The sequence below is a fragment of the Gambusia affinis genome, linkage group LG16 (genome assembly GCF_019740435.1).
Source record: "Gambusia affinis linkage group LG16, SWU_Gaff_1.0, whole genome shotgun sequence".
NCBI lineage: Eukaryota > Metazoa > Chordata > Actinopteri > Cyprinodontiformes > Poeciliidae > Gambusia > Gambusia affinis.
In genome coordinates, this window is record NC_057883.1 from 3,026,447 (window position 1) to 3,040,726 (window position 14,280).

The window sequence follows — 14,280 nt, forward strand, 5'->3', positions numbered from 1 at the left end:
CCAAATAAGTTCCAATGCTTTGGACCAAATAATTTACTTGACCAAGATTAACGACAATTTAGTTGAGACCAACTTTTTTTTTTCTCCAAAGACTTTTTGCGGCGCTAGTGGCTCGTATTTTTTTGAGACAGTAGGCAGACAGGGTGAGGACATGGCAAAGGTCGCCATGTCCTCCAACATATGTTACAGTGATACCTTCACACTACTTATTAAGTTGATCCAACTCATGAAAACTAAGTTGGCTCAACAAACATCCCTTACTAAAAAATTCCATGAAAATCACATGTGATTCACACATTTCCACATGTCACATGTGGAAATGTGTGAATCACATGTGATTTTACCACGAAACGTTCCAAAATCACACGTATTCATGTGCTTTCACATGTGATTCACATCATTCACATGTAAAATTTGTGTGTATCACATGTGATTCACATGTGATTTTCATGGGATTTTTTGTAAGGGATGCTTCATGCTGAAAGAAAGCTATTTAATCGTGTGGAAATCCTTTTCATGATTTAATTACGCTAATTCAAAGACATTTTTTTTAAGTCAAAGACTTTTTTGACTTTTTAAAAAAAATGTCTTTGAGAACTTTTTTTTACAGTTCTTAAATGGACTGATACAGAACAGTGCAGATATTTGTTTTCTCTGCCCTGCAGATGAAAACAAATATCTATAGTTTAATGTGTAACTAAAACCACTTTGAAGTTTTCCCAGGCACAAAACACTTATGTCGTATAATCTCTCGTGATCCCCTGATCTCGCTAGACCCTCTTCGGAGGGAAATGAATCTGACTAAATTGAATCACATTCAATCAGATGAGTGAGTTCACGCGAGACAATCGTTTTTGTCTCAACTTGAATCATGTTATTCAAGTTGAGACAAAAACGATTGTCTCGCATGAACTCACTCGTCTTCAGCACTATATCAGTCTGACTATAATGAATCATATTATCTCAACATGATTAAATTTCATAAACGTGAAGTTGTTGAATTTCTTGTTTATCCAACATGATTGTGTCACGATTTTGTTTGAAACATGAAATGCTTTAGTTAAAAGTACATTCTTTTGTTAATCTGATAACCCCCTAATTTTGTTTTTTACAGTGTAAAAGCGGACGTTATTAGTAAATACAAGAGGCGTATGAACTGTCCGTCCATCCATCCATCCATCCATCCATCCATCCATCTTCTTTTGCTTCAGATCGCATAAGTTGATAAGTTCATATTCTTTGTATCTCTAACAGTTAATGAGCGAGAAACTAAGATAAATTTAAAAGAAACCAATTAGCCGAATCACTTTTTTCCCGACGGTAGGAAAAACCGGAGCACCCGGAGAAAACCTATGTATTGAGTTTAATAAGTGTTTTGTAGAAAAAACACAACGTCCAGGAGAGGGAGGAACGCAAGTTATTAATTAATGAGTTAATCTAAAGTTGATTAGATTAACACAGAAAATTATGGCTATGGCCAAACAGCGAGAATAAATAAAAGTCTAAACGTTATTAGTTAATACAAGAGGCGTATACGAACTGTCCATTCATCCATCCATCCATCCATCCACCCATCCATCCATCCATCCACTTCAGATCACAGGGGTAGCAGCCTAAGTAAGGAGGTCCAGATTCCCTCTCCACAGCCACTTGGTCCAGGAGTTCCCAGATCAGCTGTCCTGGGTCTTCCCCTTGGCCTTCTCCCGGTGGGATGTGCCTGAAACACCTCACCAGGGAGGCGTCCAGGAGGCACCCTGACCAGATGGTCTCCAAATCCGAAACCATGACCTCGGATTTGGAGGCACTGATCCTCATCCCAGCCGCTTCACACTCGGCTGCGAATCGCTCCAGTGAAAGCTGTAGATCACGACCTGATGAAGGCAGTAGGACCACATCTTCTGCAAAAAGCAGAGATGCGATCCTAAAGCCACCAAATCGGATCCCCTCAACGCCTTGGCTGTGCCTACAAATTCTGTCAATAAAAGTATTGAATAGAATTAGTGACAAAAGCCTTGGCGGAGTCCAGCTCTCACTGGAAACGAGCCCGAGTTGCTGCCAGCAATGAGGACCAGACTCTGGAAGTACAGGGAGCATCTGTAGCCCAGGATCAGATCACCAAGGTCCCCACCTTCTGCTGGGGAATCCTGTCTCCTCTTCGGCTGTGCCCTGCTGGGCTCCATGGGTTAAAGCCCAGCCCCAAGGTGTATACGCCTCTTGTATGCACGCGCGTTCTAAGCAGCATCACGATATTTTGTTGCATTCAACCTCTAATGAGGGAACTTTAACGTTCTCCTCTCCCACCAGGTTGACCGCTATTTTTTCTCACGTTAGATTTTCCACCCCGTCCTGCCTCCCGCTATAAATGGAGGTCTTCCAGGCTTTCCTTGGCTAGGGGGTTGTGGCTTATGCTGTGTAGTTAAATTGTCTTTAAAATCTGGCAATAATTTGCCTTCCCCCAAACGCAAAGTTCTTTGATTGGAAGATAACTTTGGTTTGGGTGGCTCGAGGTTGGAAACAACTGGTGGTAAATATCTAATTTTGCTATTTTCAATTGGTGCCTTTATGTTGTTTTCAACATCTGGTCTCACCACAGCAATGTCTTCTTTTTTCTTATTTATGGATTTCTTCAAATCCGCTTGTTCAATTCTCTTGAACAGCATCTCTCTTTTGACCTCTGACAATTGCTCGGTTAGTTGTTTTATTTGGTGTTGATCTTTCTGTCTGTTCTCCATATGGACTTTTATCTCTGCATTTAAAGCCACGTTGTCTCTTTTAACCTGTCTCCAATCCGCCGCAGTTGGTTCAAACCTTTTTTTTTCTGTCTCAGGCTCTGTCTTTACCTTGGAGGGCGAGGGTCGTCTCTTTGCCTGCTCCTCCAAGAGCTCATTGAGCTGCCGATCTTTTTTTGTGAGCGATTCCTGTAACATCCTGCTTCGCTGCTTTTCCTTAGCGAAGGCGTCAAAATCCAGTCTGGCTTCAAACGCGATCCTTGTCTTCTCGATGGCTTCATCCCTTGGAGTTTTTGCCAGTTTCTTCATCAGATTTTTGTTTTCAGTTTCTTCCTCTATTAATTTCTTTTCTAGTTCTCTGATAGTGGTCTCAAGAAGTTTGGTCTTTTCTTTCTCTTTCTGAATTTCATTGTTCTTCAAGCCAATGTCGTTGACCTTCTTGGACAATTCGATCTCAAGCTTTTTAATTTCATGTTCATTCTTTTCGGTCTTATGTCTATATGCCGCGAATTGTGACGTCACTTGCCTTTTTTCTTCTAGGATCTTTTCAATCTGAAGGTTTAATTCCCTCTCCTGGTTTTTCAAAGAGTTCTGCAAATCTTTTACTTTACTTTGATAGGACTTCACCTCAGCTAACAATTGATTTCTGTGGGAACTCCAGGTCTCTATCTCTAGTTTTAATTTAGGTATTTTTTCATTATTCAAATATCTGTTGTGCCTGTGAGAAATCTGTAAATCTTTCGTCAACGAATCAACTTTCTCATTTAAAAGGTCAATTTGTTCTTGGGCTTTTTCCAGGTCCTGCTCCAGTATGTCTTCTTTGATCAAGATTGCAGATTTTTCTTTTAAACGTTGTAGAAAATCCACAACCAATGAAACCAGTTCATCTCTTGACATCAGTCTAATTTGAGACAGTGTCAATGAATCTGTACCAAATGACGACATTTTGATCATCCAACTAACGTATCACAAAAACTACGAAAAAATGTAACGATGAATCCAATATGCAAAACTACCGTCCGTGTTGCTGCTCCTCGCGATCTGCCAGTTTGATTCAGATGCAGGATATTCAAGGCTTCTGTCTCTTATGACATCATAACACTATGACATCATCAGATTCCATCAGTGGAAAAAAATCTAATGTATGCAATGTTGCTAGGCAACAGCAAAGCCAGCTCACTTTTGACATCATCAGATTCCATCAGTGGAAAAAAAATCTAATGTATGCAATGTTGCTAGGCAACAGCAAAGCCAGCTCACTTTCCAGCCTCCTTGGAGGCTTATATATATATTAGGGTGACCAAACGTTCGTATTTCACGTCCTGTCCCGGACGTCCCGGGTTATTTTTAGAAAGTGAGGAAATGTCCTGTTTTTTAAATTACCTTCATTGGACCATTAAATTTACAGGCACTAGGGCACTGCGCACGGCGCTGCGTGTGACGTAATCCCTGAGCCGCGTCAGTGCGGGCAGCCCTGTTCTTAATCAGAAGATAGATAGCGTGGCTGTCAGTACGCCAACAACATGCCAAAGCGATATCCCCCCCCCATCCCCGCTCCAAGGTGTCCTGGTTTTTCCAAATGAAAATATGGTCACCCTAGTTTTACTATAATGGTAGAGTGAACTTCTTACATTTTCCACAACTTTCACCTGAAATCCAATTACACCTAACTTTTTGAGAGTAGTGTATGTGTGTAAATGCAGACAATGTAAGTGGTAAATGACCTGCGCTTGCATAGAACTTTATTTGGTCCAGAGAACTCAAAAGGGCTTTACACTCCATTCAGTCATTCACCCCCCCACGCACACCCACACACACATTCACACAATGTGGTAAGCTACATTGTAGCCACAGCTGCCCCAGGACAGACTAACAGTAGTGAGGCTGCTGCAATCAGCATCACCAGCCCCTCTGACCACCACCAGCAGACAAGTCGGATGAAGTTTCTTGCCCAAGGACACAACAACTGATACAGATGGAGTGGAGATTCAAACCTCAGAGGCTACAGGACAAGCTCCTGACTCCTGACTCACCTTCACCTCTGGTACGATCAAATACTTTTGGCAACATACGTCATGAAATGGTGTCTGGATCTAAATATTTAATTGTAGCTCTGGCCATTTTTTCTACATTTGCCATCCAGCTCAGGGTTTTCCAGGCGAGTTTTAAGTTGGTTGCAGTCTCCTACAGGTTATCTTCCTGTATTGCCCATTATTTCCATTAAGTGTGACCAGTTTCCCAGCTAAAGTTTGTGGTGGTTGTTATGTGTAATTCCAATGCACACATACCTCACTTCACAATGCAATACTTTGCATTCTCCAGTCACATAAAAGCTGATTAAAATATGTTTAAATGTTTGTTTGTATGAATACCTTTGCAGACACCATCAACCAATGACTATGTTTAAAAAGTTATGTCACTCCCAGGGGGTACAAGGGAACACCTTTACCGCTGCCTATTCTAAGTCCATTGTCTTTCAAACATTGAGAGCATCAAACTGACAACCTTCCAAGAGAAATACAGTAACAAAACATTCCTTTATTCCCTCACCTCTTGTATTTGTTGAGGATCCAGTCCAGCAGAGCGTACAGATCCTTTAGCTCGGTCACCTGTGGCTCCAGCTTCCTCAAGTGCTGCCCGACGATTCTGTGGTAGCTCTTCAAATAGGTGCTGAAGACTTTGAAGCTGGGTGGGTAGGACCATCGCAGCTCCCGCTTCACATTCTCCAAATCCTCTACAATAGTTTTTCCCAGGAGCCCGAGATGGACCGCCAACCAGGATAGATTCTGTTCCTTCCTCTCCAGGTGAACGCCGTCGACCTTGACCTGCACGCCCTGGGACACCGCCTCCTTCCAGGCCTCCCTCCAGCTGTCTGGTAGGCCGCCTGGCTCCTCGGCCCTCTTCTCCTCCTCCTGGATGATGCGAGTCACGTGGACCAGTAGTGCCTTGTTCCTGGCAGGAAAGGAGTTGGAATCACAGACTATGGTGCAAATCTTTTTTCTGAGGTCCGTATAGAGGAGGGTCAGGTCTTTCTCCTTCTTCGCCATCTCCATGGGGAAGTCGTCACCAGTTTGCTCTTGCTCCTTCTGAAACTCCAGTCGCATGGCAAGCAGGTTCAGATGAGCTTCCTCCAGAACCTCCATCTCTATCAGCTTGTTGATCTGCATAACTGAAGGTTAAAAAAATAATTAAATTACAGATATGTCTTCATTTTTTTCATGCCTTTAGAGTCACTTAGACCAGCGTTTCCCAACCCTGGTCCTCAAGGCTCACTGCCCTGCATGTTTTAGGTATTCCCTTGCTTCAGTCCAGCTGATTTCAATTGATGACTGATTAACATTTGTTGAACTGCAATCAGTTGAATGAGGCACATTAAAGCAGGGAAACTGCTAAAACATGTAGGACAGTGAGCCTTGAGGACCAACGCTGGGAAACACTGACTTAGACGTCAGTTTTACTCTAAATTACTGGAAGCTGAATGATTCATTTTCAAATGAATTCCTTGACGTTTCTACGTCATAATCCATTTTTTAATCTGCTGCTTTCATATAAACAATCCAAACCCAACAGGAAACATGAGGGAGCAACATTACAAAATGCGTCTTTAAAACCAGCAGCAAGTCACAAAAGAGGTATTGCAAGCCCTATTTCAACTTGCTTCTACTTCACGTTGTTGGAAATAACGTTAAATAAATTTAAAAATCCAAAGAAATCTTTTAGAGAACCCTGAGAAGACTACAGTTGTAAGTCTTCTCAGGGTTACAACTGTAATGCAGAAACTGTAATGCAGAAACTGAAACCAAAAGAAGAAATTTCAGACTGCATTAAGCCTAACACTTTTCAGGTACCCCAAAGTCACTTAAAGTTAGTCACTTTCAGTGTCAGGAAAGTGTTTAAAAAGCAAGTCAATTTGAACCACTGGTTGCAAAGCAAAGAAAAAACATCAGCAAACATTCAATCAGCCTTCTTGAGATCTACTGAAGTCAGTTCTGGGTCAATTTGCTCCTTCATTTTCAGTCTGTTATGGAAAACACAGGAATTGGCCAAATCTCTGACCAAAATTTGACCAAATCTCCAAGCTAAGATGGAGATTTTGACATACTAGCATGACAGAGATGGTAATGCTAGCATGCTTTTCAAGCTAATCGCTAGTGTGTTTGGAAATCCAGCAACTAGGTAGTGAAAGCAATTTAAAGGCAATTTAAAATGTTTTCCCCCAGTCATTTTATCATTCTTTTAAAATAACTGCTCTCTAATATTCAACCAGTGCAAGAAACTTTAAAAAATTTAATATAGTCAACGCTGCCATTAAAATTATATGTATAGTTAAAACTTGCTAAAATCAGTGTAATATTTATGAAAACTTGTGATTGGAAATTAAGCACAAAGCTGAGGTCACCGCATCTTTAATGTGAATTCATTATTAGTCATTACTGATTGATTATGTACACTGTTTGCCCATTAATGTAAGAACATTCATGGAAATTACAAAATGGGTTCAACTCATCCTATCCAACATCAAATTCTTCAAATAAGACTAACTCTTCCATAACAGTTTTAATTGAAGTGGATTATCTTCCCTGGTGAACGTTTACACTACAGACGTTTTCTCTGACGTTTGTTTGTAGCTGAAACAAGATAATCTTTAGCTGCTTGTGTTGGAAAAACAGAGGCGAAGAAGAGACCTGCATGTACAGACAGAGTAGGATGACTGGAGCTGCATGAGACAATTTTTCTATTCTTAATTCTTGTTTCCCCACAAGCGGTGAGAAACAAGAACGGTGAACAAGTGGGGCAGTACAAACTTTGCTTCTTGAATATAATACAATGTCATTGGTGGATGAAAACAGCATGTTTTATTTATTTAATTTTCACTTTCCTGAGCTGACCAGTCCACCTGGTGAAGTCCTGTTAAATTACAATAAAGTTTGGTGGTTATAATGTGCAAAATGTGAGAAAGTTCATGGGGTGTGAATATACATGAAACCCACAGCTGAGCATTTCTCTAATGAGTGAAATGTCAGCTTGTACAGTTTGTTGTGCAAATCATCACTATGTATTTTACATTTTAGCCATTTAAACTGAGAATGTATTTATAGGTAAGTTAGTGATATTCTGTTGGCATGCACACAGAACAAAATGCAATACCTGTTATTTGCAGTACATAATTTAAATGGTCAAAAGATGAAAAACAAAGTTAGAAAGGATGACAGTAATGATGGCTTTGGGTTCCTTTTAGAGCCCCAGCTCCACCTCTTACAGAACCTTCCACCAAGCAGAGTGCTCTGACATTTCAAAGGCTCTGTGGGGAAAGCATCTTTTAGCTTCTAGATGGGTGGAAAAGTCCATATTTATGGTCTAGATGTAGCAATGTGGAGGGAGGACGAAAGCAGAAACTCTCCATTTATATCTGCTTCGGCTGTACGCAAATAAACTGATTGAGAAGCGTAAAATGACCTGTGATGGTGAGTACCTGACAGTGGTGTGTGGGGAATTTCAGGCAGTGTGTACATCTCCTCCAGCTCCTCCAGCTCCTCCATCTTCATTTCTTTCTCCTCTCTCATTTCTGGCAGGGCCTCAGCGGCTGGATGCTCCTGTTTGGCCGCTTTGTCGTTCTCCTTCTTGGAGGAAAACCTCAGACTTCTGCGAATTGAGGATCCTTTCTTCAGAAGGGAGTCGGTCACCTTGGACATGTTGGGATCTGAGCACAGAAAGCACGCAGTTTCTGTGAGTAAGGTACATCTTATTGGGGGACACTGGGTGAAGAAGAGCCAGTTAGCTGCTTTAGTGTCAGTGAGGTCAGAGGAAACATCAAATCTGTAAGAAGCGATTTATAAGGAAACTCTGCTGTGAGCAAGTCAGAGTGAACCTTTCAGCAAATAACAGGAAGGCTGAACATGTTACAGTGAAATGACTACGGTAGAATTTGCAGCTTTCGTGCCTTTACAGGTTATATTTTTAAAATGTTGACATACATTTATAAATTTCAGTGTCACAGTTAGGTTTCTGATTATCTAGTTAGCCGCTCTGCCCATGCTAACTGCTAACTTAAGATGCTAAAACATGTTTAAACATGTCAGAGCTGTAACAATTTTATCAATGAGTTGAAATACCAGAAGCTCATCATACACTCGCTGTTCTCTCACACAGCGGCTTGACTTCTGCACTGCTTTCAAATTAATGATTGACGAATTATAAAATGAAGGTTAGAAACACATAAATTAATTCAACTGTCAGACAACCTGAGAAAAACAAAGGAAAAAAAAAAGCAAAGGTGTAGTGTCTGAGCTTATCTGTTGATATGACAAAGAGTTTCTATTCAAGCCACCCAATCCTGAGCTGCGAATATGTGGCTCGTTTGCATGTCAACCACTGCAAAACTACTTTCACTTCAAAACATGCTGTTGAAAAATGACCCATGCAGGACTCAACCGGTTCCCAAATTCTGTAGGCCATCACAGAGTTGCACACCCCCAACTTCTATATCACAGTGCAACCAATGACCTCCACTGACCCCAAACATAAAGAACAGGAAAAAAGAGAGACAGAAGTTTGGTTTTCAGACTATGGAAGCAAACTGGTTCTATGCTGGCTGTCAGACGTACCTGTCTTTGAGCGAGCTAGAGGTTTGCGTTTGTGTTGTGTCATGTCTGTCAGATCTTCGTCCGTTTTTTGAAAGAAGCCCCCACTGGTCTTCAAGGGTGACGCAGCTGGAGAGCCCGAGCTAAGACCTGGTGGAAAACCGGGGAAGAGACGATGTCAGCGCAACACTGAGTAAATATCCCTGTGTCAAGTCGTGCATCAGCAGGTGTACCTTATATATTTGTGCATCACCAGCTGGGTAATGCAAATGAATCTGAGCTGAAAACCAATAGACTGCTGCTTATTAAGAGCTCTGATGGGGAACCATAAACAGGTTTTTCTGGAAAGTTTTCTGGTAAATACTATTAACACAAAGTTATGCGACTTACAGTAAACGAAACCGAAGCATTAAGATAAACTCACCCTCATAACATAACTGGTGAAAGAAAGAGCGACGTGAAGATAAAGTTCTCACATGTTTCTCTTCTGTCTGGAACAACTTTTTATAAAATAACTACCAGCAAAACGACAAAACAGCTGAAACAGAGTCTGTCTAAATCAAAGACTAAAAGCCCACCTATAGGAGCTGCTTTTGAACCATAACAAACAGAACATAGGCCGACATATTTGATGCGTGTTGGTGATTTTTATGATGCCACTTGACATAATGCAATGTCTGTTATTGGTCTGGTTATTGACTGACCGAAAAAGAGTCAAAAATTCTTAATAAAGTACTCTATATTAAAATATTTGGATAGGTTTAGGGTTTTATATTTAAAATTTGCTGACGTTTGAGTTTTAGTACTAATAATATGTCACTCTGAGCGTAAACTCTGCTCACCCTCAGAGTTTGCATTAGAGGGGTTTTCTGAACAGGACCAACCAACCAGAAAAACAAAGTGGGAACGACAAAAGGTTTCAATTCTCAACCAATTGGAGCTAAGCAAATATCGTCACATCACTCCAACTGTGTGTCCTCGTTGGTTTTACTTTCAATTCCTTGATAGGTTTGAACAAAGAAACCAGAATTCACCAAAGTGTCAGCAAAGGTGTAGTGTCTGAGCTTATCTGTTGATATGACAAAGAGTTTCTATTTACAGCCAAACACAACAACAGAGCTCGACCTTTTCTTTGAGGTCTCTCTTCTCTATTTTGCAGCTGAAGCTACTCAGGACCAACTCGTCCAAGTTTAATATCCACCATGCAGAGAAAAGTGACTATTGAAACCTCTTCCAACACGTGTTCACCAGTTTACAAATACATTCACAGTTTCTATGCATGTACAGTTCATATACTGAATGTACTTTCCTACTATCCACAGTCCAGCAGGTGGATCAGTGGCAACATAGAGTTGAAGATGTTGGCCAATAAAACGTCAACATTTGACGGTAGGAGCAAAGTTCCTTCGCAATATCTAAAATATTTCTGTATGATTTTGCCAGCTGTTGCATAAATGTTTGTGCACTTTTTCACAAGGAAAACCTTCCATTATTTCAACATTTCTTCAGCTTAAGTTACAAAAGGTTGCATGCTCTAGTATTTAGCCTCCATCCTCAGTGCTTTCACAGCATTTCCAGTTACACAAAAAGTTACACAATGCAACATTAAAATTGTTTTGTTAATGACTAATAATGACACTTATGAGAATAAACAAGAACTGGTATTCTATTTTGTTGGCTTATTTAGCTTTGCTGCTGCCAGATTTCGCTCCGGTCCTCCAGAACCCGTATACCGGATTACTTACAATACAAACATCAGTTTACATCACACCTGCTGTTCCAGGTGTGATGTCAAGGGTGAGCAGCCTGAATGTTACTCACTGGGTGAGGCTGGCATTAAAATTGTTTTGTTAATGATGTGAATGAACACTTTGAGAATAAGAACTGGTATTCTGTTGGCTCGCCTGATGCTCAGCCTGAACGTCTGGAGCACGCCCAGAGCCTCTTTCACAACTCCGTTCGCTTGCATCTTTCCGTTACAATGGACATCTGTCCTCGGCTGGAAAGTTCATGAATCCCAGGTAATTGGAGTGAGTCCGCTTCTATTGAAAGGGTCACGAACTGTGGATATTTGGTGGTGTTTCTTGGTCCTTGGCAGAGGCGCGCTCTGTTTACAGATAACACGGGACCCAGTCTGCCCAGTTCTGATAAGAAGAGTTCACTGTGAGGGGAATGTCACAGCACAAATTAAAAGCTGCAGACAGACCTTTCACAGATAGTTATGGGCTTCTCGCTGAAATTTGCTCCGGTTCGCTCCGAGCCCTGAGCAAGAGGTTCTGATAAGAAGAGTTCACTGTGAGGGGAATGTCACAGCACAAATTAAAAGCTGCAGACAGACCTTTCACAGATAGTTATGGGCTTCTCGCTGAAATTTGCTCCGGTTCGCTCCGAGCCCTGAAAGCAGAGAGCAAACACACAACCAGCAATCAGTTTTACAGCCACCAAAACAAGGCAGAAAGTAAAACTTTCTTTAGTGTTTATGTTTCTGCAATCACACACAGAGAGTAAATTATTAATGTGTCCGTTTAGCAGCAAACGATTAGTCAGTCAAATCAAGTCAGACAAAAGTTTTAAAAGTTATAAAATCTTTAAATATTTTCAGTATTCAGACAGATTTTTGGAGTTGCAATGGGAAACTTGTTAATGAGCGGAATGATTTTAAGCTCAATCCACTTAAACCTAAAACATATGAATGCTTTAAAATAAGTGGAAAACCTTCATGTTTTTTTCTACTCCATGGTTTTGACACATCTGTGTTTTGGTCATTGTGAATTAAATGTAAATTCGTGCTTTATCTGTATTTATTTATGCCAGGCTTCAGAAAGCATAATTATTTTTTATAGTTCTTTATAAATCCAAAAGTCAGTAATTTTTTATATCTCTCTGAAAGTGCTTCGTAAATTATAACAGCAGTACACTTCCTCAGTTCTACATTTTAGATGGGATTTTATTCTACTTGGCTAATAATAATAATAGTAATTATTCAAGTAGTTTTATTTTGCAAGAGCAACAGTTTGCATTCCACATAATTTCACAAGAAATGTTTTTGAAATAAATCCTACGTGAGTGAGTGAGTGAGTTATTAATTTAAGACCACAGTAACAATGTGTCCTAGAATTATAGTAATTATATTCACAAGGGTATCAATTTAGCAGATAAACTGAAGTATTTTGAAGCTTTTCCTTTCAAACGTATGAAAATACTAATAATCAGTATTTATTTTGTAAGGACTGTGAGGTCACTTCCACCTTAAAGTGCTGCTACTAGTTAAGACAAATGAAAAGCATGCAAGTCGTTTTATTTTGCATCTGAGGTTACCTTCAGGCACAAATCCAAACCGAAGGACAAAGATTTAAGAAAAAAAAAAAAGAAAAAAAAAAAGGTGTTGCCTCACCTTTGGACGGCAGCTCAGGTAAGATCCAGTTTTGCTTTCATTTTTTATTTCCAACAAAGATGACTCACTAATTTCACGTTTTGAAAGACTTCAGGATGGTATTAAAAAAATGTAGTCAGAGTACCAGGACAGAATAAGTCACATGAAGCTGAAGAAAGCTAAACAAGGAGCGCAGTCAGCTTGTTAAGGACACAGTCACCTCTGAAAGTAGACGTAATCTGAGCTCGGAGTGCTTAGATTTTTGAGTTAACCATTTACACAACGAGGAAGTGATGATTACTGCTTGAATGGCAGAAAAAAAAACAGAATGAAAGACGGGTGGTTTCCTGTTTAAGAAAAAAAAAAAAAAGGTCACTTGGTAGGGAAATTTATTTCTCCTGAATGTAGAACTTGTATTTTGGCTCATAAATCAAAAGATGTAATCATTTATGACCAACACAATGAGTTATATGTGTTCCTTACGTTTGTAATTTAAGCATCCTACTCTTACATTCAGATCCCTCACATCGATAAACTATAGCTATAGTTAATGTTTGCATGTAATATCTTCCCACACCACTGGATGGCAATGTAGACCACATCCGTTTGTATTTAATTTATTCCCATCTGTTGTATTGATGAGAATAGAGTCTTGACTTACATTTCAAGAAAGCATATTAATTTTTAAATGTTATTTGTAAATTTTATAACTTGAAATTTTATCCATTTTCACTCGTACAGCACAACAGAATCAAAGGAGGTTAGAGGAATTAGATTCATAGAAAGATTTATCTATGGCGATGCACCAGCTCCTACATTCACTTCCTGTTTTTTTTGTGTGTGTGTTTTTGTGTTTATGATGTTTGCTGCACGTCAGTTTCCTTTCGGGATATTAATAAAACTGAACTAAACTGTGTAAAAATAATCACCACTTTCTTTCTAAATAAACCTCTAAATGTAAACATAATAACAATTTTAAGCCTGATAACATAGCCTGTGCATTTTTAAACCGCTATGAGGCGTATGAGGTTGGACTTGTTTTAAGATGGCGCGGCGGTGGCGCAGTAGTGAAGCTGGTGAGGTTTTACCTCTAGCAGAGGCTTCTGTCCTCTATGTTGTCACAGGTTTGAATCCTGGTCTGTTAATCTTTGGCGCATGTCTTCCCCCGCTCTCACAATCCACATTGCTGTCGAATGACTGTTAAATAGGCCGCTAGAACCGGATAGAGGAAGTAAAAAAATATTAAATTAGCGTCAGTCTACATTAGCTTAGCAGTTAGCTTCAGCCTCCAGAACCTCCAGAACCAACAAGTAAATGGAAGCGTAAAATAACTACAAGTATTAAGTCTTTAAAATATTTCAGCAGGCCCTTACTTCCAAAATCTTGAGTTATATTCTCATAAAACAAACATATATTTCGTATATCCATCCTCCTCTTTGCGCTGATATTTCTATGTTTGCCCACATTAAATGGTCAAATTTCAGCCATTATTCTTCATTTTGTAGTTAATATGCCACACCATAATGCTCCCAAAATACCACATATTTTTTACAAAAAAAGTTTGATATGGAAAACATTTTTTTTTAAATATTTTTAA

The 14,280-nt window shown here is 39.9% G+C and overlaps 1 protein-coding gene across 1 annotated transcript in view; it reads right to left on the reverse strand.

Moving 5' to 3' along the window:
* The window catches only part of exoc3l4 (exocyst complex component 3-like 4), a 32,928-nt gene extending 21,646 nt beyond the window's left edge, over positions 1-11,282 (reverse strand). Inside the window, exons 1-4 of the mRNA XM_044142834.1 lie at positions 11,132-11,282; positions 9,335-9,460; positions 8,203-8,430; positions 5,280-5,898 (exon numbers count right to left, since the gene is read on the reverse strand). Coding sequence (XP_043998769.1) covers positions 5,280-5,898; positions 8,203-8,430; positions 9,335-9,460; positions 11,132-11,279 — 1,121 coding nt within the window. The 5' untranslated portion in view covers positions 11,280-11,282. The remainder of the gene's footprint in view (positions 1-5,279; positions 5,899-8,202; positions 8,431-9,334; positions 9,461-11,131) is intronic.
* Positions 11,283-14,280: the final 2,998 nt, after the last annotated feature.